This window comes from Delphinapterus leucas, chromosome 15 (genome assembly GCF_059928025.1).
Source record: "Delphinapterus leucas isolate spDelLeu-1000000601 "Yukka" chromosome 15, BTC_Dleu_Yukka2, whole genome shotgun sequence".
NCBI lineage: Eukaryota > Metazoa > Chordata > Mammalia > Artiodactyla > Monodontidae > Delphinapterus > Delphinapterus leucas.
Window position 1 is genome coordinate 661198 of NC_143143.1, and position 20304 is coordinate 681501.

The 20304-nt window shown below is 52.6% G+C and overlaps 1 protein-coding gene and 1 non-coding gene across 5 annotated transcripts in view; both read right to left on the reverse strand.

Moving 5' to 3' along the window:
- Positions 1 to 11740, reverse strand: part of CHLSN (cholesin) — a 98883-nt gene extending 87143 nt beyond the window's left edge. Inside the window, exons 1-2 of one of the 4 annotated variants that reach the window (XM_089895493.1) lie at positions 10288 to 10475; positions 185 to 314 (exon numbers count right to left, since the gene is read on the reverse strand). In XM_089895493.1, coding sequence (XP_089751619.1) covers positions 185 to 314; positions 10288 to 10331 — 174 coding nt within the window. In that variant the 5' untranslated portion in view covers positions 10332 to 10475. The other 3 variants (XM_089895494.1, XM_089895491.1, XM_089895496.1) reach the window with 3 other exon arrangements.
- Positions 11741 to 16951: 5211 nt separating this feature from the next.
- On the reverse strand, positions 16952 to 17058 carry LOC115802261 (U6 spliceosomal RNA). Its single transcript, XR_004022692.1, has one exon. It is a non-coding gene; the product is annotated as a U6 spliceosomal RNA (small nuclear RNA).
- Between the last annotated feature and the right edge of the window lie 3246 nt (positions 17059 to 20304).

Genomic DNA, 20304 nt, shown 5'->3' on the forward strand with positions numbered 1-20304 from the left:
AGAATGGCAGTTGTGCGGTTCCAACCTACAGTTTACTGCAAGTCTTATTTGCCCTACAACTGCCTCTAAAAGGCACTGGGCATGTCCATGGGGGCCTGTCCACCCCCTGACGCCTGCCACGTGACCACTGAGTCCCCCTCCAGGTCCAGAAACAAGGCGAGGCCAGCGCGCCCACGTCACCTACCTCGGCTGGGGCCCCCTCAGTGCCTGGCGGGGCCGCAGGTGCCAGAGGCGTCTCTCTTGCTGCCGCCTTCTTCAGTTTTTTGTTCTTTTTCTCTGTCACTTGGCTATCTTTTCTCTTCTGTTTTGCCATCCTGTAACAGAGAAAGTAAACTACAAAGACACAGGAAATAAAAATTCTCAATTAACAGAGAGGGGAGGGCATTATAAAAGATACAAAGCTATTTCAGAAAGTGTGGGAAACATACAGTCACTGTTACAAATTCCAGCTCTCGTTTCATCACCTGTGGACAACTTAACCATTGTGGTGGATTTCCTGTCTTTCTTCTGAGTGTTTTATTTAACATAGCTGCCATCACACACAGATTATATGCTCTGTTTCTAACTCAACATGAACATAAGCTTTTAAGAGTAAAAGAAGGGACTTCCATGGCGGTCCAGTGGTTGGGATTCCACGCTTCCACTGCAGGGGGTACGGGTTTGATCCCCGGTCGGGGAACTAAGACCCCGCATGCCACGCAGTGCAGGCCCCCTCACCAAAAAAAAAGAGGAAAAGAAATAGCATTTTTAGTGACAGTATCCAAATTTTCCAAAAGTGAAAACTGCGAGCATTTGTCTATTCCCTAATTGATGACTATCTGGGATTATTTTCATTTTCTACTATTACGGAGTAACTCACTTCCCCATCAACTAGGGATGCTGCAGCCCTACACGGGCTGGCAGTGACCACCATGCAGTCACTAGGCCCTCGGTCACCTGTGGCTGGAGGTGGCCATGATGAGTCTGGGGTGGCCTCCTTGGACTGTGGAAGCAGCCCCAACCGGGGCCGCATTGAAGGAGCGACACAGGTCCAAGAGGCTCTGATTATGTCTCCCTCCTCAAGCACAGCAGTATCTAGAACTCCACGCACAAGGACAGAAGAACGCCCGTGAACATGAACTGCAAACCCAGCTTCCCCTGTGGGGCCGGATGATGGGAGCCAAGGGAAACGGTCAGGGCACCAGAAACTAGGCAGGGGTCGGGGGAGAGGCCTCCACCCGAGGGTCACTGGCTGCGGGGACCTCCGAGGGGCGTCGTGAGGGCTGGGGATGGGGGGAGGCCGCCCGCAGGGCCCCAGGCCCACCCCGAGGGGGACGCGGGAACTGACCGGATCCTCCCCACCCCGCCCCCTTTGGATGGAGCCCAAAAGGAGCTGAAAACACAGGAAAGTTTCGGAGTCCCAGCAGCTACAGCATGAGCACCCCGAGGTGCAGGGTAGAAGGCACTTTGGCACAGAGGCCATGGCCAGCTCGTACAAGCCACACACACACACACACACACACACACACGTGCGGGCACGCTTCTCGTCACACGTCAATCAAGCAGGGGGTAAGTCAGCAGAAACCTGGAAAAGGAATATCACGCAATAACTGAAATCAATGAGACAGCGCTACATGTACAGGATGGAACGGAACACGACGAGTAGTGTCACACTTTTCTATTTGTTTAAGAAAATAACAGCAGAGAAAGCTATGCACGTACTTACAGGCAAATGTCTGAAGGACATAAGCCAAAGCTCTCCCTTTCTGTCTCGGGACGGGACTGCGAGGGACTCCCCCACACCCACAGCTCAGTCTCATTTTTTTAATACTAGTCCTTTAAAACTCTATCTACAAGGGCTGCTAGTATCAGCTTTTATTCTAACAAATTACAAGCATGTATTTCGTTTAATCTATCCTGAAGTCACTCCACTGGCTTCATCTGCATGCATGTGTATTGTATGTATCACACAGACACAAGCATGTAACATGTATGTTACACACACCCACAATATTCACGCTCATGTCACTTCGGACACGCTGTCCCAGGCTGCCTGCACGGGAATGGACACACAAACCCAATACCTTCTTCCTCTGACACCAGAATTCATTTTGGACTCCATCCACAAATGCTCGAAAATGCAACTCATTCACTCCACAAGTGTTTATCGAGAGCCAGTTCTGTGCCAGGCACTGCTGCACGCTGAACACAGAGCAAACAGCAAGGGAAGGAAGAGCCTTGATCTCGAGAAGCCTCCTTCTGGTGTGAGATCCAGACCTATTTAAGTGAACGAGCCAGTGCTTTCACACAGAGATAAACACTGTCGAGAAAGTAGAACCGGGTTGAGTGAGCAGGCGCCCCGGAGGCTGGCAGCCACGGGAAGGGCGGCTCAGGGGCCTCTGAGTGGCCAGAGGCAGACAGAGGAGGCAGCGTGTGAAGAACTGGAGGAGGCCCTGGGCCAGGTAGCGTCCAGGGGAGCAAGGTCTGCATGTGGAGGAGGGGCGTCCGGAGCAGAGCTGCCTGCCCTCAGGTCTCTCACCCAGGCATCAGTCTCACTGAACCACTTAATGAGACCTTAACTTCCCCCAAAGCAAAACTTTCCACAGGGACAGACGGACAAATGACATCAACATGGGGGGGAGGGGAAGCGCGCTCAAGTCACCAGCAGCCCCACCCCACAGGCCCCTGCACTTCCTCACTTGTCGGTCACCGTCTCCACCGCAGAGTGCTGGCCACATGCAGGAGCGGCTCCAGGCTGGACCACGCGGTCCAGAGTGCCCACCCACACGCAGCTCGCATTCTGATGGGGGAGACAAACATGTCAGGAAATGAGAATGATGCTAGGCAAAAAAAAAAAGGAATGAAGGAAAGGGCTATGGGAAACGGTGATTATGAAAAGGGTGATCATAGCGGAAAGGGCCCAGAACCCAGATTTGAGTTCTAAATACCATTCTCTATAAAAAAGAGCCAGACTGCCTTAAGATTCCCGTCTGGAGCAAGGAACGTGTAAGGTGAACCAGCGTATCAAGCTGCACCACAAACCAAGCCAGACAATCACAGGGCCACGGCGGAAAGGACATGGAGCCAGGGTGAAGGGCCCCTCTGCCCGCTTTGGGGCCATGACTGATTACAGAACACCGAAGGAATATCACTACTGAGCAATCAGAAAACTGCCAGGCGCCAAGGTCTTTAATTAAGCCTTATCTTAAGAAAGTATCCCAAGCCAGAGGCTGCAAGCTTCAATTAGCAGTGTAATAAGAAATCTTGAAAGAATTAGACTGTTGACACAGGGTTTTGAAAAGACAAAGGGCTCTGCCAGCCAATTACCTTGCTGGACAGTAAGAAAAGCTTAGCAAATATTTACACACCGGTTACCATAAAAGTTAAATCTACATTCATTCTGAGAGTTATCGTTAAAAAGTTTAATCAGGGGGCTTCCCTGGTGGCGCAGTGCTTAAGAATCCACCCGCCAATGCAGGGGACATGGGTTCGAGCCCTGGTCTGGGAAGATCCCACATGCCGTGGAGCAACTAAGCCCGTGCACCACAACTACTGAGCCTGCGCTCTAGAACCGCGAGCCACAACTACTGAGCCCGTGTGCCACAACTACTGAAGCCCGCGCAACTAGAGCCCGTGCTCCACAGCAAGAGAAGCCACCGCAGTGGGAAGCCCATGCACCACAACGAAGAGTAGCCCCCACTCGCCGCAACTAGAGAAAGCCCGCGCGCAGCAACGAAGACCCAACGCAGCCATAAATAAATAAATAAATAAAGTTTAATCACTAAGTCTATTTGCTAAAAAGGGGGGAGAGACTTTTCCATATTATAAAAAGCTTTTGGGCTTCCCTGGTGGCGCAGTGGTTGACAGTCCGCCTACTGATGCAGGGGACACGGGTTCGTGCCCTGGTCCGGGAAGATCCCACATGCCGCGGAACGGCTGGGCCCGAGAGCCATGGCCGCTGAGCCTGCGCATCTGGAGCCTGTGCCCTGCAACGGGAGAGGCCACAACAGTGAGAGGCCCACGTACCAAAAAAAAAAAAAAAAAAAAAAGCTTTCTTTTTCAGTCCCAAGAGACGGTGATTCATACCTGTGAGACAAGGAGTGTTTGTTGCAGGAAAGACATTTCCTTACATTTACAGTCAGCTGGTCTTCAACAAGGGGGCCACAACAATTCAATGGGGAAGAACAGTCTTTAACAGGTGGTGCTGGGACAATTGGATATCCACATGCAGAAGAATGAAACTGGACCCCTACCTCACACTACATAGAAGAATTATTCAAAATGGAGCAAAAACCTAAATGTAGAGCTAAAGCTATAAAACTCTTAGAAAACATAGGAGTAAATCTTTATGACCTTGGATTAGGCAACAGTTTCTTCATTACGACACCAAAAACATAAGGAGAAGAAAAAAAGATAAATTGGATTTATGAAAATTGAAAATTTTGTGCTATAAATGATGCCAGCAAGAAAGTAAAAAGACAATCAACAGGAGTGGAGAAAATGTTTGCAAGTCATATCTGACATGAGACTTGTATCTAGAATGTATGAGGAACCCATAACTCAACAAAAAAGGCCAACAACTCACTTTAAAAATGGACAGGGACTTCCCTGGTGGTCCAGTGGCAAAGAATCTGCCTTACGACACAGGAGACGTGGGTTCAAGCCCTGGTCAGGGAACTAAGATCCCACATGCTGTGGGGCAACTAAGCCCGCATGCCACAACTACTGAGCTCCCGTGCCCCAACTAGAGAGCCTGCGTGCCGCAAAGTACAGAGCCCAGGCGCTCTGGAACCCGTGTGCCACAGCTACAGAGCCCACGCGCCCTAGAGCCTGCGCGCCACAACTAGAGAGAGGAAACCCGCATGCCACAACTAGAGAGAAGCCAGAGCACCACAACTAGAGAGAAGCCCATGCACCGCAGTGAAGAGCCCACATGCTGCAAGAAAAGATCCCGCATGCCTCAAGGAAGATCCCATGTGCCACGACTAAAGACCCGACACAGCCAAAAATAAATAAAAATAAAAAAATCTTTAAAAATAAATAAAAAATTTACAAAAAATGGACAAAGGACTTGAACAGACAATTCCGCAAAGAAGAGATACAAATGGCCAGGAAGCCATGAAGGAGCTCAACATTGGTCCTCATTAGGGAAACGCAAGTCAAATGACACACTTCACACACACGAGGATGGCTGAAATCAGACACATAATAGGGAACGTTGGTGAAAATGTGGAGGAATTGGAGCGCTCATCACTGCGGGCGGGACAGAATATGGTGTGGCCACTTTGCAGAACAGTCTGGCAGTTCCTCAAAAGGTCAAACAGTTGGGACTTCCCTGGTGGCGCCGTGGATAACATTCCACGCTCCCAATGCAGGGGGCCTGGGTTCAATCCGTGGTCAGAGAACTAGATCCCACGTGCGTGATGCAACTAAGAGTTTGCATGCCACAACTAAGGAGCCCACCTGCCACAACTAAGACCCAGCACAACCAAATAAATAAATAAATATTTTTTAAAAAAAGAAGTCGAACAGTTATGTGACGCAGTACTACCTATAGATGTAAATAATCAGTGAAATGAACAGACCCACATAAGCTCTGAACTTGGCTGTTCCCAGCAGTGTAAGTCATAATATCCACAAGGGGGAAACAACCTAAATGTCTATCAACTGATAAACAGCTGAATTCTATCCACACAACAGATTATTCAGCCAAAAAGGAAGGAAGCACTGACACCGGCTACAACATGGATGAACCGTTTTGAAAACATGCTAAGAGAGAGAAGCCAGTCACAAAATATTACAGACGTATGATTCCATTTATATGAAACGTTCAGAATAAGCAAATTACAGAGGCAGAAGCAGATTCGTGTCTGCTTAGGGCTGGGCAAGGGGAGGGGTGGCAGTGACTGGTTGGTACCAGGTTTCTTCTGGGAAAAGAAACATGTTCTAAAATCAGCTTGTGGTAATGGTTGCACACCCTGTGAATATACTTTTAAAAAACCCCTCTAGGGCTTCCTTAGTGGCACAGTGGTTGAGAGTCCGCCTGCCGATGTAGGGGACGCGGGTTCGTGCCCCGGTCCGGGAAGATCCCACATGCCACGGAGCGGCTGGGCCCGTGAGCCATGGCCGCTGAGCCTGCGCGTCCGGAGCCTGTGCTCCGCAACGGGAGAGGCCACAACAGTGAGAGGCCCGCGTACCACTAAAAAAAAAAAAAAAAAAAAAAAACCTCTAATCCCAAATTATTTGCTGTAAATGAAAACACGTAACGCCCCAATACTGTTTGTAAAAATAAACAGGGAAAAATACGGTTTCCTACCACCACCGTTTCAGCAAATGTACATATGCCGTCAAAGGCGTTCCTTGCGTCCCCCGGCCTGTTGGGACCTCCCCGCCCTCACTCTGTCCACTGGCCGTCATGGGTGGCCTGGCGTTGCTGTGTCACAGCATCGAGACCTTTATTGTGTTTTCTTTCCTTACCGGCCTTTCTGCAAAAATCCCAGTGACTCAGGTTAACTTCTATGAGCAATACCAACTTAAGATTTCCCTGTACCTGGTGGTCAGGAAGACCTGGGGGGCAGGAATTAGAGCTGGTCGGCATCATAACCATCACTAAAACTGGCCTTGACTGAGATCTCGCTTCCCGTGTGCCAGGCCCTGTTCCTGGTGCTTTCCACGTGTTAGCTCGTGTACTTCTTGTGACTGACGAGGCAGGCACACAGGTGAGGTCACGGAGGCACACGTCTCAGGGCAAATCAACAGATTGGGCCTAAAACTGGTAAATCAAAAAAAGTCACCCAATTTGCCTATTATTCAGGAATATGGAAGTAATTCCAGTAGGAACAGTGGAAAGATGAAACTGTGCTCGCCTCTGAGGAGCAGTCTGCCTGCTGGTTTGTGGTAAGTTCCAGGACCACTGAGTTTCTTAGCCATATGCACACATCACTTAGTTAATTTGACAGATCCAATGTCTTTTACACAGATTTTTTAAAATTACATTATTCAGCGTTAGCCAGAGGATGATGAAAAGGACATGATCATGCCCTGCTGATGGAGAATAAATCGGTACAGCCGTTCTCATGGTAATTTGATAACATTTAATCAAGTGCTTTGGCCCAGTGGTTCCATGTCAAGGAACTCACCCTAATGAAATAATCACAGACAGAGATTTATGTAAGGATGATAATGACATGATATAAAGGATGATACTACCTCTAATATTAAAAAGTGGAAAACACTGTAATTGCCCAGCAGCAGGCTGAGGAACAGCTGACTCCTTCGTGCCGGGGGACGGGCCCATACACCCATCAACAACTGTGATCTCAACTGTTCCATCACTCGAGTGGGTGCTCACGACGCAACGTAAAGTGGAAGGATGGACTATAAACCTGTGTACGTGCAACACGACCCTCGTCTTCAAGAACAATTATATGCAGATATGCACAAAGGAGAAAACTAGAAGGTAATACATTAAACATCAACATTTTAGGGGGTAGAATTATAAGTGCTCTTTTCTTCCTTTATACTTTCCAGCAATTTCTACAATAAAAGAAAAGACATTTTGGGGAATTCCTTGGTGGTCCAGTGGTTAGGACTCCACGCTCTTACTGCCAAGAGCGCAGGTTCAATCCCTGGTCAGGGAACTAAGATCCCGCAAGCCATGTGGCACAGCCAAAAAAAAAAAAGAAAGAAAAGCCATTTTAAGATATCAGCTCAGAAGTGTTCAGTGAAGCAAAATAACCTCACCAGCAGAAAGCTGCTAGCCCAGGTCAGACCAACAGGAGGAAGACAGCAAAGCGCTGGGCTGGGCTGGAGTCACTGATTAGGACAAGCGAGCACCCACAGGCTGAGACTGCCCGGGCTCCACAGGACCTAAAACATAAATCAGCCTCAGGGAAAACATCTTTTTTAAAATCTGAAAGTATCACTCGTAGCCCCTAACATCCCCTCTCACCCGGTGCATCTAAGTCACCTCTGATGTGAGCCGGCAGGTCCAGGGAAGGCCCCCTGAAGGAATCCACAGGAATCAGTGCCTGGAGCCCCAGCTCGGGCGCCCAGGACACGGTCATGCTCCTGTCCACCCTGACCCAGGACTATTCAAAGTTCCCACTCGGATGAACGGCCTCCAGCTTCTGCTCTTCTGCTACCTGACCCCACACCCTCCCTCCTGTGGCCTAAACCCCGTAACACCAAGCATCCCACCCACTGAGCCCACCTCCCATCTTGCCAGCTGGCCCCCCTCGGTGCCCTGGGCCTCAGCGATCCTCCAGCCTCACCAAGACCCGCAGTCCACTGACCCTACACATTTCAATGCCCCTCACCTCTCATGTTCCTGTTCCCACAACTTCATTTCCACGGCCCATCATTACAATCGTGCCTTTACAAACACTCTCAGCCCCTCTCCTAGCAAAGCCCCAACTCTAGCTCTGGTTCCTGCCTGGCCGGGAAGTCCCCAGGGCCACGCAGTTGGTCTCACTGTACATGGCACAGCCCCAGCCTCGAGGGGTGCCCAACAAGCCCCGCGGCCCGACTCGGCCACTCACCCAGACGACCAGCTCTTCCTCTTGCCTCTCAAGCTCTCAGACCTCCAACACATCCTCGTCTCCTCCGTTCATTCCTGATCACTGAGCTTCCAGAAGCTGCCCTCAGACCCTCCCACCGTTCCCTCGTGTGACACTGCAAAACCGTGCCTGCTCCGAGCAGGGCCGAGCCTCTGCCGCGCTCTGGTCCCAGGGGCACGCATGGCTCTAAGCAATTCCCCTTCCCCATCAGCTGTCCTTCTACAGAGTCAACTACAAGGTCCCACACCTAAAAACCCTGATTCCACGTGCTCTCCACCCCGTTTCTGGTGCTTTCTGCACGAAAACCCTCAGGAGCTGTCCACTGGCACGGTCCCTACCTCCTTTCCAGCCACTCTCCCATTAGGCTGCCATCTGACTTGGCCAGATGGTTCTTACTGAGGCCACCAACGACCACCAAGGACACCCGTCTGCTAACGCCAGACTTTCTGATCACAGCCTGGCCGGAGGCCCTCTAAGCCCTCCTTCAACAGGCCTCAACCTGGGCCTGTACAGACTTGAAAAGTTTCTAGCGGCTCAAGGCCACATCTTTACAGTGACTCTAGCCCCCCTAAAAAGCTCCTGCCTGAGAAAACTCAAGGCTACCAAGAGGATCCAGCCAACACCTGAAGACAGAGCCCCATCCTCAGCCCCACCCCTGTGGGAGGGCAGGAGCCTAACTTCCCGAAGCACCGCCCCCCCAGGTCAGCAAGCCCCGAAGGGTTTCACACCACCGACCCCCTTCTGCTCACTGTAATTATCCAGTTCCCAACTCTACAGAGTGCCACCCCCGCCCCCTGCCACTCCCTCACCCTCCCTTTAAAACGCCCTCTCCCCTGCACAAGTCCAAGGCCCCTGCTGCAGTAGTTACCCCTGATTAAAATGCGACCTCACCACTAACACCACCTCCAGTCCGGCTCTGCTCGTCTCTGTTCATCACTGACTGGACATAACTGACCTCCCAGCCGCATCTGCCACAGCTGGTCCCTCCTCTTGGCTCTGCCCTTTCCGCTCCGCTTCCCAGACACACCACGCTCTCCCGCTTTCCTCCCACCTCTTCACCTCCCCGCCCCCTGGACACAGAAGGGCCCTGAGCTCAGCACCCCCCCAAGATCTCACCTAGTCGTGTGGCTTTAAACACCAACCAGAGGCTGATGACGTCCCCATTTCTCCCTGAACTGCACAACTACACTGTCAACTCATGTGTATCACCTACACACACATCGTCTCAAACTAAAACGTGTCAAGTCCACACTCCCCATCATCCTCCACAAACCTGATCTTCCTGCAGGGTCTGTCCCCTCAATAAAAGACCAGCTGGTGAAATGCGTATTTCAGCTCAAGTTAAAAACCGTAGTGTCACCCACAACTCCTCTTTCTCAAACACCCGTCCATCCCACAGTAAACCCCGGTGGCCCCACCCCCAAAGTACATCCAGACGTGGACCTTCACTGCCCCTACCGCGAGCATCCTGGTCCAACCACGTCTCATACCTGGATCATTCGAAAGTCTCCAACTGGTCTCTGGCCTCTGCCCCGCCCCTAGCCCCTCCAGGCCATTTTCCGACTCAGCATCCTGAAGGGCTTGTGAAACACCTAAGCCGGGTTAGGTCCCACCAGTTCTGGGACCCTCCCCCAGGGCTCTCCTCCCCTCCCCCGGCCGGAGCCCCGCCCCGCTTCACTTCCCTCCGCCACGCTGAGCAACGTCTCCTTTCCTCATCAGCACCACTCCCCCCAACCCCAGGCGAGCTCACTGGCTCGGGGCTGCCGGTCGCGCGGACACGCGGGAGGCACCCATGGGGCTGTGGGGAGTTCCGGCGCGGCCGGCGCTCGGGGCCCTGCGTCCTCCTCAGGCCGCCGACGGGAGAACAGCCAAGCCCCCCGCGCGCCCCCGGTTGCCCGGCAGGCCTCGTACCCAAGCAGGGCACCGCCGACCCGCCGCCCTCGCCTACCTGCGCGTGGCTGCCGACGCCGGCTTCCGGCAGACGCGGCGCCCAGGTAACGCGGTCCCGCCCACCGGAGCGGCACCGCCTATTGGCCGGGGCCCGCCTCCGTCTCCCCGCCGACCAATGGCGAGCGGCAGCCACGAGGAGGGTGAGGCGGGGCCGGGCGCGGGCCTGTGGCGTCATCGCTGGGCGCCCCTGGGCGCCGCCGGGAGCCGCCGGGAACCGCCGGGAGCCGCCGGTTGCCAGGCAACCCTCCGGTCGCGGGCTGAGCGGGTTTTTCCCCAAGGTTCCCGGGACTCAAAGCGGACGACGCCTGTCCGTCCACGGGGATTGGTCTCAAACAGGATGTAGATTATAACTGCTGTCACTTAAAAAGTGGGCGCAGTGTTGCGAGGTGGCCAGCGTTACACCTGCGCGCAAGTTTGCCAATGCAGCGGTGTGTCTGCAGACACCTGTAAACCCAGGTTAGGTCACCTGGGGAGGGGATGAAGGCAGACGCGGGCCCAACCGCGGAGGGTGTCTGGGGTCGGAGGCTACGCCACGCCGGTGAAAGTAACCACGAGTTAAATCGTTGTTCGGTTCTTAGAAATATTTTATAGTCTCGACACCGAAAACGGGAGAGAAGGGAGAGCCGGTGCGGCGGACTTTTAATCTGGGGACAGCTGGACGGGGTTGTGCCATCAAGGGGAGGTTCTGGGGGTGGGAGATACGACAGCAAGCCAGGATTCTCTAGTTCCACTCTCTACGGACAACTAACTTGTTTCTAATCGAGTAACAGACACCCTGCTTTTCTCTTGTGCACATACGTGAGAGTCTCTGAAAGGCACATACGGAGACTGGGCCACAGGTGTAAGCATGTCCAACTTTACCAACTCCAGGAAAAACCATTCCGTTTTCAAACTGCTCCATCTGGCTTCATGACCACTGAAATAGAAAGTTCTCATCCATACCTAAGCTTAACTAATATAGAATATAAAAATATAAATGTTTACCTTGTATTGTTTACTTTTGCTTTTATTTTTAGCTCTGGTAATGTACGGATGTAACCAAGCAGAACTCTATGGAGCCTTCCTGGAAGGGAACAGACCCCACTCACCCAATGTCCTCTGCCTGCCTCTTGTCTGTAGAAAAGCTTTAGTCGAAGAATAAGTTTAATCTGAGAGGTGAGAAAAGGCAGAAAGGAAAACAGTCAAGCAAGACAAAATAATAATAGTTTAGCCATTAAAGTCAAGGACCTTTGGTTCCTCCTCAAGGGCTATGGATAATGTTCTGAGCCACGTCCTTTGAGCTGTTTTGCCGATACTGAAACCCCAGCAGGTGGAAGGAGGTGAGTGCACGCTGCCCGCGAGCACGTAGAGCCCAGACCGGCTGGAACCAGAAGGCTGATGATGTTGCCTCCCGATGACCTCACCACCAACCAATCAGAAGAATGTCCACGAGCTGGTCATGCACCCCACAACCCTCTCCCTCACCCTGTTTTTAAAAACCTTTCCCTGATTTGTAGTGAGGTGGATGGGCCTAGAGTCTGTCATACAGAGTGAAGTAAGTCAGAAAGAGAAGAACAAATACCGTATGCTGACACATATATATGGAATCTAAGGGGAAAAAAAAGTCAGGAAGAACCTAGGGGCAGGATGGGAATAAAGACACAGACCTACTACAGAATGGACTTGAGGATATGGGGAGGGGGAAGGGTAAGCTGGGACGAAGTGAGAGAGTGGCATGAACATATATACACTACCAAACATAAAATAGATAGCTAGTGGGAAGCAGCCGCACAGCACAGGGAGATCAGCTCGGTGCTTTGTGACCACCTAGAGGGGTGGGATAGGGAGGGTGGGAGGGAGGGAGGGAGGGAGACGCAAGAGGGAAGAGATATGGGAACATATGTATATGTATAACTGATTCATTTTGTTATAAAGCAGAAACTAACACACCATTGTAAAGCAATTATACGCCAATAAAGATGTTAAAAAAAAAAAACACCTTTCCCTGAAAGAATTTGGAGAACTCAGGTCTTTTAAACACTAGCTGCCATGCCCCCTTGCTTGGTGCCTGCAACAAGTCCTGCATCTTCCTTCGCCACAGCCCAGTGTCAGTAGCCTGGCTTTGCTGCCCCCCGCCCCGGGGCAAGAGGACCCAAGTTTGGTTCAGTAAAAGGGAGAGGTGACTCAGATCAGCCTTCCATTGAGAACAGCTTAAAAAATGTTCAAAACTCTACGTAACAGGGCTTCCCTGGTGGCGCAGTGGTTGAGAGTCCGCCTGCCGATGCAGGGGACATGGGTTCGTGCCCTGGTCCGGGAGGATCCCTCATGCCGCGGAGCGTCTGGGCCCGTGAGCCATGGCCACTGAGCCTGCACGTCCGGAGCCTGTGCTCCGCGACGGAAGAGGACAGAACAGTGAGAGGCCCGCGTACCGCAAAAAAAAAAAACAAACCTATGTAACAAATACATATATATTGATGACATCAGAGTGCTAATTTGACAGTGAAATATTATGGGGCCAATAACACGGGAAGAAAGAGGAGCCCAGAGAAGTGAGCCTTCCAGTTGGGGCCGTTCTTCCCTCAAGGGTCAGTCAATTCGGAAGAAACAGCTGAAAGGCTGAGAACCTGAACAAAATTTGGTCAGCTTTGCGGGCTTAGGGCTGCCAAGGGGGAGGGTTCTTGTAAGTGTCCCATCTTTGGGTCGAAACCCTGAAAGGCTACAATATCCGTGTGAATATGGACAGAGACCAGCCCTTGCAGGAACTTCATAAAATCCATTCTGAATTCATTTCAATTTCTGAAACTGTATTTAAGTGATTCAGGGTTTACAGTCGGTGCCTCTAGCCTGCTGAAAGAAGAAAAGTTAAAGTCTTTGTAGAAGACCATAATGTCCTATACCCCAAATTATAATTGCTCATGTAGCATGACCCATGCTCAGTAGAAAATAGCTATGTACACAAGGAGACAATGTGATAGAAAACCAAGAAAAACCACCACTGTCAGCATGCACTGGATTGCTGACACACCCACCCAACGTGGCTTCATGGATCCGAAGGCAGACCGCCCTAGTTACTACTGGACCAGGTTCATTTTGCCCAAAGCCAAAACGCTGAGATGCTGCGGTTTGCAGGAAATCAGCCAAGCAAGGAGATGGGAGAACAAGCCTCAGCTCCACCTCCCCGAAGGCAAGGGGCTCAGGGTATTTATGGGATAAAGAAGCAGGGCGGTCTGAGGCCTGGTAAGGGCGGGGAGCGTGGGCAGAGGCGAGTGGAAAAACCTGGGATAATCTCGTTCCGCAAAGGTGTAGCTGAGCCACAGGCCTCTGCACGTTCAAAAATGGGAGCACGGACTTGAGGGTGGAGTTTTCAGCTCTCTGACGTCAAAAGGTCACGGAGAGGACCATGGCCATTGGAGGGTCGGTGGTCCTCCCATCCATTCTTAACCAGCTCAGCTGGAACCAGACACAACTGACTCCAAGTTCCTGAAAAACAACTCAGGCGAGCTTCTCATCGCTTAGGGTCCATGCCGCTTGGAGGACATGCAGTCTTAGAACGACCTTGACCAGTGGAGCAGGTAAAATGGATCTGACCCAGGGCCTCACAGTCACGTGCTAACATGACGCCCCTGGTCAGGGGCTCGGTCTCTACTAAGCCTTGGAGCTTCTTAGCCTGACGTGTGATTCTCTGCAGCAGAGGCCTGGCTTTGCTCCACACTCCAGGGGCCTGTGCCAGACACCACCCCGCCCCCTGCCAGGGTCTCACTCGCCGCGTGTGCCTCTAGCACTATTGGATCTCCCAGGTTATGTGACCCAAGTGCGGGACCACTTGTACTACAAACTGGATCTCTTGCTTTGGGCCCCACTCAGAACCAGCCCACAAATGGGCGGTGGTCATATTGCGTGTGGCCTATGCCGCCTGCACCCCGAAGGGGCCAAGCACGGGCAGCAGGGCTCTTTCTTTGTGACGGAAGATTGCACAAAATTTAGCAGCTGAAAACTACAAACATTCATTAGCTCACAGTCTCCGCAGGGCAGGCATACGGGCGCGACTTAGCTCTGTGCCTTGGCCAGAAGGGCTCCCACAAAGGTGGGGTCAAGGCGGCCACCAGGTCTGTGGGCAGAGGCGATTGGAAAAAACTGGGATTTTTCCGTCCTCTCCATCCTTTCCTATAGCCTCCTGGGCAGGCTGGCCTGGGGGACAGTCCATTTCCAAGTTCACTCACCTGGCTACCGGGAGGATTTGCCCCTTGAAGCTCGTGGGGCCGAGGGTCACCTCCTCGCTGGCCGTCAGCCAGAGGCCTCCCTGAGTCGCCTGCCCCGTGGGCCTCCCCACAGGGAGGCTTGGAAAACGGCATGGACTTCCCCCGGGGCAAGCGAGCAAGAGGGGCCCAGAGATGATGGAGTCACAGTCTCGTAACCTAACCTCAGAGGGGACACCCCATCATTTTGCTGCATTTGGTTCATTAGCAGCAAGTCCCTCAGCCAGCCCCACTCACAGGGAGGAGGTTGCAGAAGAGTGGGCAGGTCATGGGGGTATCGAGAGGCTTCCTAGCTAGGGGGTGGAAGGTGCAGTAGCAGGGGCCTGGCCTTGTAGGGGTGTTCTAACTCCCCCAGACCACCAGTCCCCTAAAACCTCAGTGATGTGGCAGACGCAAAGCTCGGGGCTCCGACGCACACGTCTCAGGGGGCATCCACAACTCACGCCACTCGTGCCCCACCAGCTCCGCCCAGCCTGACACCATCAACACAGTGACCAGAGGAAGGTGAGGCCCCGTCCATTAGACCCAACAGGGAGCAGGGACTTACCATGGCCCTGAGCCGACCCACAAGCATGGGCTCCGTCCCTCCCACGGGAACGCAGACAGGGACAAACCGGGTGCCCAGTGCTGTGCTCTGTCTGGACAGACATAGCACAGCTTATAATCGTGGCAGCTGTGGTTTGGGGCTGCCGCTTAGCCGCCTGACAGAGCTGACTGCCACCCACCACGACCCATCTGGAAATCACTCGTACCTGAGGGGCCCAACCTCTCAGCTCCACCCAGGACCAGGTACCGCTTCTAATGGATGCGCCCGGCAGGAGGGCAGATCTGAGTGGCTGCCATGTGGCCTTTGCTCCACAGACCGGAGCTCTGACGGGAAGCTTCTGTCGGCTATTACGCAAGCACTCCCCCCATCAACCGGCATTTAGAGACGGGTGACCCGAGGGGGTCTGTGCAGCCACAGGACCTACCGTGAGACAGGCTCGGGCCAGGACCCTACTTACCACCTGGACCCTGTCAGGTCACTGGGACCAGTGTCAACTCCAACCCTGTGTCCACCAGCCAGCAGCTCCGGGCCACGCCCTGCTCCAATCGGTGGTGCCTCAGGGCGTCGGTGCCCGTGGGGAGGGGCGAGTGCACACAGACGCCCGCCAGCGGGTGAACGGAGGGACGAAACGTGCCCCATCTACCCGACGGGCTGTTACTGGGCCACGGAAGGCATGACCTTCTGCTACGCATCACCCCGAGGATGAACCAGGAACGGGTGACACCGTCAAAAAAGCCAGTCCTGAGGACCAGACAGAGTATGATCCTGTCCCTAGGAGGCGTCCGGAACAGGCGAATCCACAGAGGCGAGAAGGAGACCGGAGGTGGCCGCCGGGGGCAGGGGGGACGCGGAGAACGGAGCGAAGGCTAACGGGTACAAGGTCTCCTTTGGGGGTTGAGAATGTTCTGGAACCAGATGGTGGTGGTGGCGCTGCAACACTGTGAATGTGCTAAATGGCGCTAAATTACCCGCTTTAAGGTGTTTAGAGTGGCGAGTTTTATGTGTTTACAATAAAAAGTGTTTGTTCCTCCCTTAATGTGGTTTTGTTGTTCACGCGAAAGAGACCTGTGTTCATCTGTTTCTGTTTGTCTCCAGTTCTAGGCGCCTCCGGCCCTCTGCGCCTTTGTTGATTTTGTTGAATACAGAAAAAGGTCACCGGAGGGTATCGTTCCCTCCCCCGCCTCCGACTCAGGTACCCAGTTTCATTCGTTTCTGCTTTATCCTGTGTTTCTCCCGGCAAAAGTAAGCAGGTATTTGGGTATTTATCCCCTCTGTCTTGCCCAAAAAAGTAGCATGCTACGCACTCCTTTACACCAACGGTACATCATGGAAATCTTGGTCGGTTTACCAACATCCTCTCCGTCCTCTCCTACGGCCTCACAGTGCCCTGTGGGGCGGGGGGGGGGGCTGCCACCGTCACTTAACCACTGTCCACGTGAGGGCAAACGTGGAGATCGTCTCCAATTCTGCAACGGTAAACCAGGCTGCAGTGCACGTGCCTCTGAAGATTGCTGGTGGTAAACCAGGTTGGGTTCCTAGAAGTGGGACCACTACGTAGACATTCATTTTGCCAGGTTTTGCCAACTTTTCCTCTGTAACGGCTGTGCCATCTGGCATCCCCACCAGCAGGGTGTGGAAGTGCCTGCCGCCTCCCAGCCTGGCCAGCAGAGCCGCTCAGCTTTGCACGTTTGCTAATCTTCACGAATTTGCGTGTCATCCTTGCGCAGGGGCCGTGCTAATCTTCTCTGTATCGTTCCAATTTTAGTATATGTGCTGCCGAAGCGAGCACACGTTTGCTAATCTAACCTGAGGAACAGGAACCCAGTGCGGTTTCCGTTCACATCTCCCAACGCGTGTGAGGTCAGACACCCCTTTAAGGATCCACCCTTTCCGGTCAGTTCACGTCCTTCACCCATCGTTCTATCTGGCTTCTGATCCTTCCCCCTCAATGTTCCAGTCCTTTACGTGTTAGAGAAATCCACCTTTATCTGCAATGTGCGCTGCAAACACCATCTCCTGATGCGAGCATTCTGCATCCCGTGAAGGCCTCCCTTCCCCTCACCTGACTTCTGAACCTGAGTGAGAAAGCCCTCCCACACCCAGGTTCGGAGAGACTACCCGTGTTTTCTTCTAGGGCTGGCTTGGTTTCATTTTTTACATTCAGATTTCTGATATGAGTCCTTTTTGGTGGGTGATGTAAGGTATATGTCGAATTTTACCTTTTTCTAAATGGCTGTCCAGTTGAACCAACACCAACTTTGAAAAAATCCATGTTGGCCCCAGTGCTCTGAGACAGGCCTCCTCTCACACACTCTGTCCTGACGCACCTGGCCGGGCTCTGCGCTCCCTCCTGCCTCCTGCACCAGCAGGACACTGTCGTGATCACGGAGGCCACAGGGGCCCTCACGGCCCCCTTTCCAGGGCTGCCTTTGCTGTCCTATCACGTTGACTTTCCCTGTAAACTTGAGTATTGACTGGTCTAGTTCCAGAAAACAGCCTGTTGGTATTTTTATTGGGATCATCTTAGACTTAAAATTAATTTAGGCAAAACAGACACCTTATAAGGTTGACTCTTCCTAAGAACAAGGATTTTTTTTCCACGGATTTGTGTCTACTTTTGTGTCTTTCATGAGTGTCTTAAAGTTTTATCTCATCTAGGTCTTGCATATATCTTGTTTATTCCTAACTATTTAATCTTTTTTTTGTTAAGAAATGAAATTATTTATTTATTTTTGCTGTGTTGGGTCTTCGTTTCTGTGTGAGGGCTTTCTCTAGTTGTGGCAAGCGGGGGCCACTCTTCATCGCGGTGCACGGGCCTCTCACTATTGCGGCCTCTCTTGTTGCAGAGCACGGGCTCCAGACGCGCAGGCTCAGTAGTTGTGGCTCACGGGCCTACTTGCTCCGCGGCATGTGGGATCCTCCCAGACCAGGGCTCGAACCCATGTCCCCTGCATTAGCAGGCAGATTCTCAACCACTGCGCCACCAGGGAAGCCCCCTAAGTATTTAATCTTTATTGCCATTGTAAATTGGATTTTTCTCTTCCATTCTATCTTTTTTTAAAATAAATTTATTTTATTTTTATTTATTTATTATTTTTGGCTGTGTTGGGTCTCTGTTGTGGTGCGCGGGCTTCTCATTGCAGTGGCTTCTCTTGTTGCGGAGCAGGGCTCTAGACGCACGGGCTTCAGTAGATGCGGCACGTGGGAACTTCCGGGACCAGGGCTCAAACTCGTGTCTCCTGCATTGGCAGGCTGATTCTCAACCACTGCGCCACCAGGGAAGCCCCCCATTCTATCTTCTGATTATCATTTGCGGGAATGAAGGCTATTGGTTCCTGGGAAGCAGGCTGCCTGCCCGGCCCGTGTCTGTGGTGGGCAGTGCAGGTGGCACAGCTTAGGTGGACGTGAGGAAGCAAACACTCAGCTAACGGCAGCCAATCACCACCCAGCAAGTGATTTACAACTGGGCACGGCGTATGCCAATGCCTGGCGGCTCTCCCTCTCCCTGGGGTCCCATAAGCTTCTCCTTGACCGTGATGGGCACAGTGACCTTGCTAATAGCTCTTTCTCCAGGCAATGTCTGCATAAGTGTACAAGTAGCTTCAGTTTAGTTCAGAACGACAAAGAACTCTCCAGAATGTGAAAGTAACCAGCTGCTCTGCCGTCGGCATGGGATTTGAAAAAGACCATTTGTAAAGGTAATTTGTGTAGCATTTGTCGCAAGAAGATCTTAGCTTTTAACGCATTCTAAGAATGGCTCGTCACGTAGATAGGGATGTGTGTGAATTCTACAAACGTGGGTTTTAGGGGAGCCCCCAGACGCCCTAACGACAGGGAGGGAGAAATCAAAGGAGAAGAAACTGAGGCAAACAGCAAACACGCTCTTCACACAACATTTAACCCCGCCTGCAGCACCGACGCTCTCCTCTCGGCTCTTCCAGGGCATCTACTCACCTCGTACAGCAAACTGATTGCTGTTCTTACAGCCTTTCAGTGAAATAAAGCAAACGAATGAACATTTATCTGGGGAACGTTGACACCAGACCAAGTAGAAAAGTCAGACTAGTCTCCCTCTCACCACCTTCCCCAAACACACCACGTCTCACAACATTTGCAAAGGTGAGTAAATGTCCACGGTCCTCATTCTCAAGCTTAAAACTTGGAAAACTACGAACATTTCAGGAACTCATTTCAGAACCTACCTTTCAGATTTGGTCATAGCATTACTGCCAAGAATGAATGGGGAAGCCGGATTAAAGATACATTTAAAAACACCCCCGATCACTTTTAACATGAATGACCTGCAAACACTGACCTGGGGCTGACGGGCTGATCGTGTCTGTCCTTCCCAGGATCCTGGGCCCAGTTTCCGGCAAGAACTAAGGTCCTACCTAGTCCACCAGCTCTCAGTTCTCGGGAGGCCCTCTAGTGACACCTTGTGGGCACTTCTGATACCGCAGCCGCGCACCACCTCGGCCGGGGGACCAGTCACCGGACACTGGGCAGGCAGCCTGGCCCCTCGCCCTGCTCGGAACTGAGAGGCAGGACCGCAGCCTCGGCAGGGAGGGCGCGGCCGCACGTGGGTGAAGACCCCAGCCAGTGGGAGAAAACGCTCAGCTGCTCCCTGGCTCTCCCTCGCCACGAGCCAGACCCTCTCCAGAGACGCGATGGACTCCCTGAAAAGGCCGACCTGACGTCCACTCGTCCAGTAGGGCAGTGGTGGGCCCACTGCCGGGCACCGAGGCCTAGACAGAGCCTGCACACCTGGAGAGCCCTGTGCCTCGGGGCACCTGTTAGAGTGCCTGTTAGCCTCGCCCCATCCCACCTGAGGCTGCCATTTGTAGGTGAAGAAACTACAGCCAACGTTACACAACGTGCTCAAGGTCACCCATCAAGTGGCCGAGCCACGACCTCATCATCCCACGTCTTGCAAACATTTCCACTGAAGCGCCCCAGCAGCTAAGGAAGTGAGCCCTTCCCGCCCGACGGGTGACCACAAACCACAGGACTTCCTGCCAAGCCTTCTCTCAAAAAT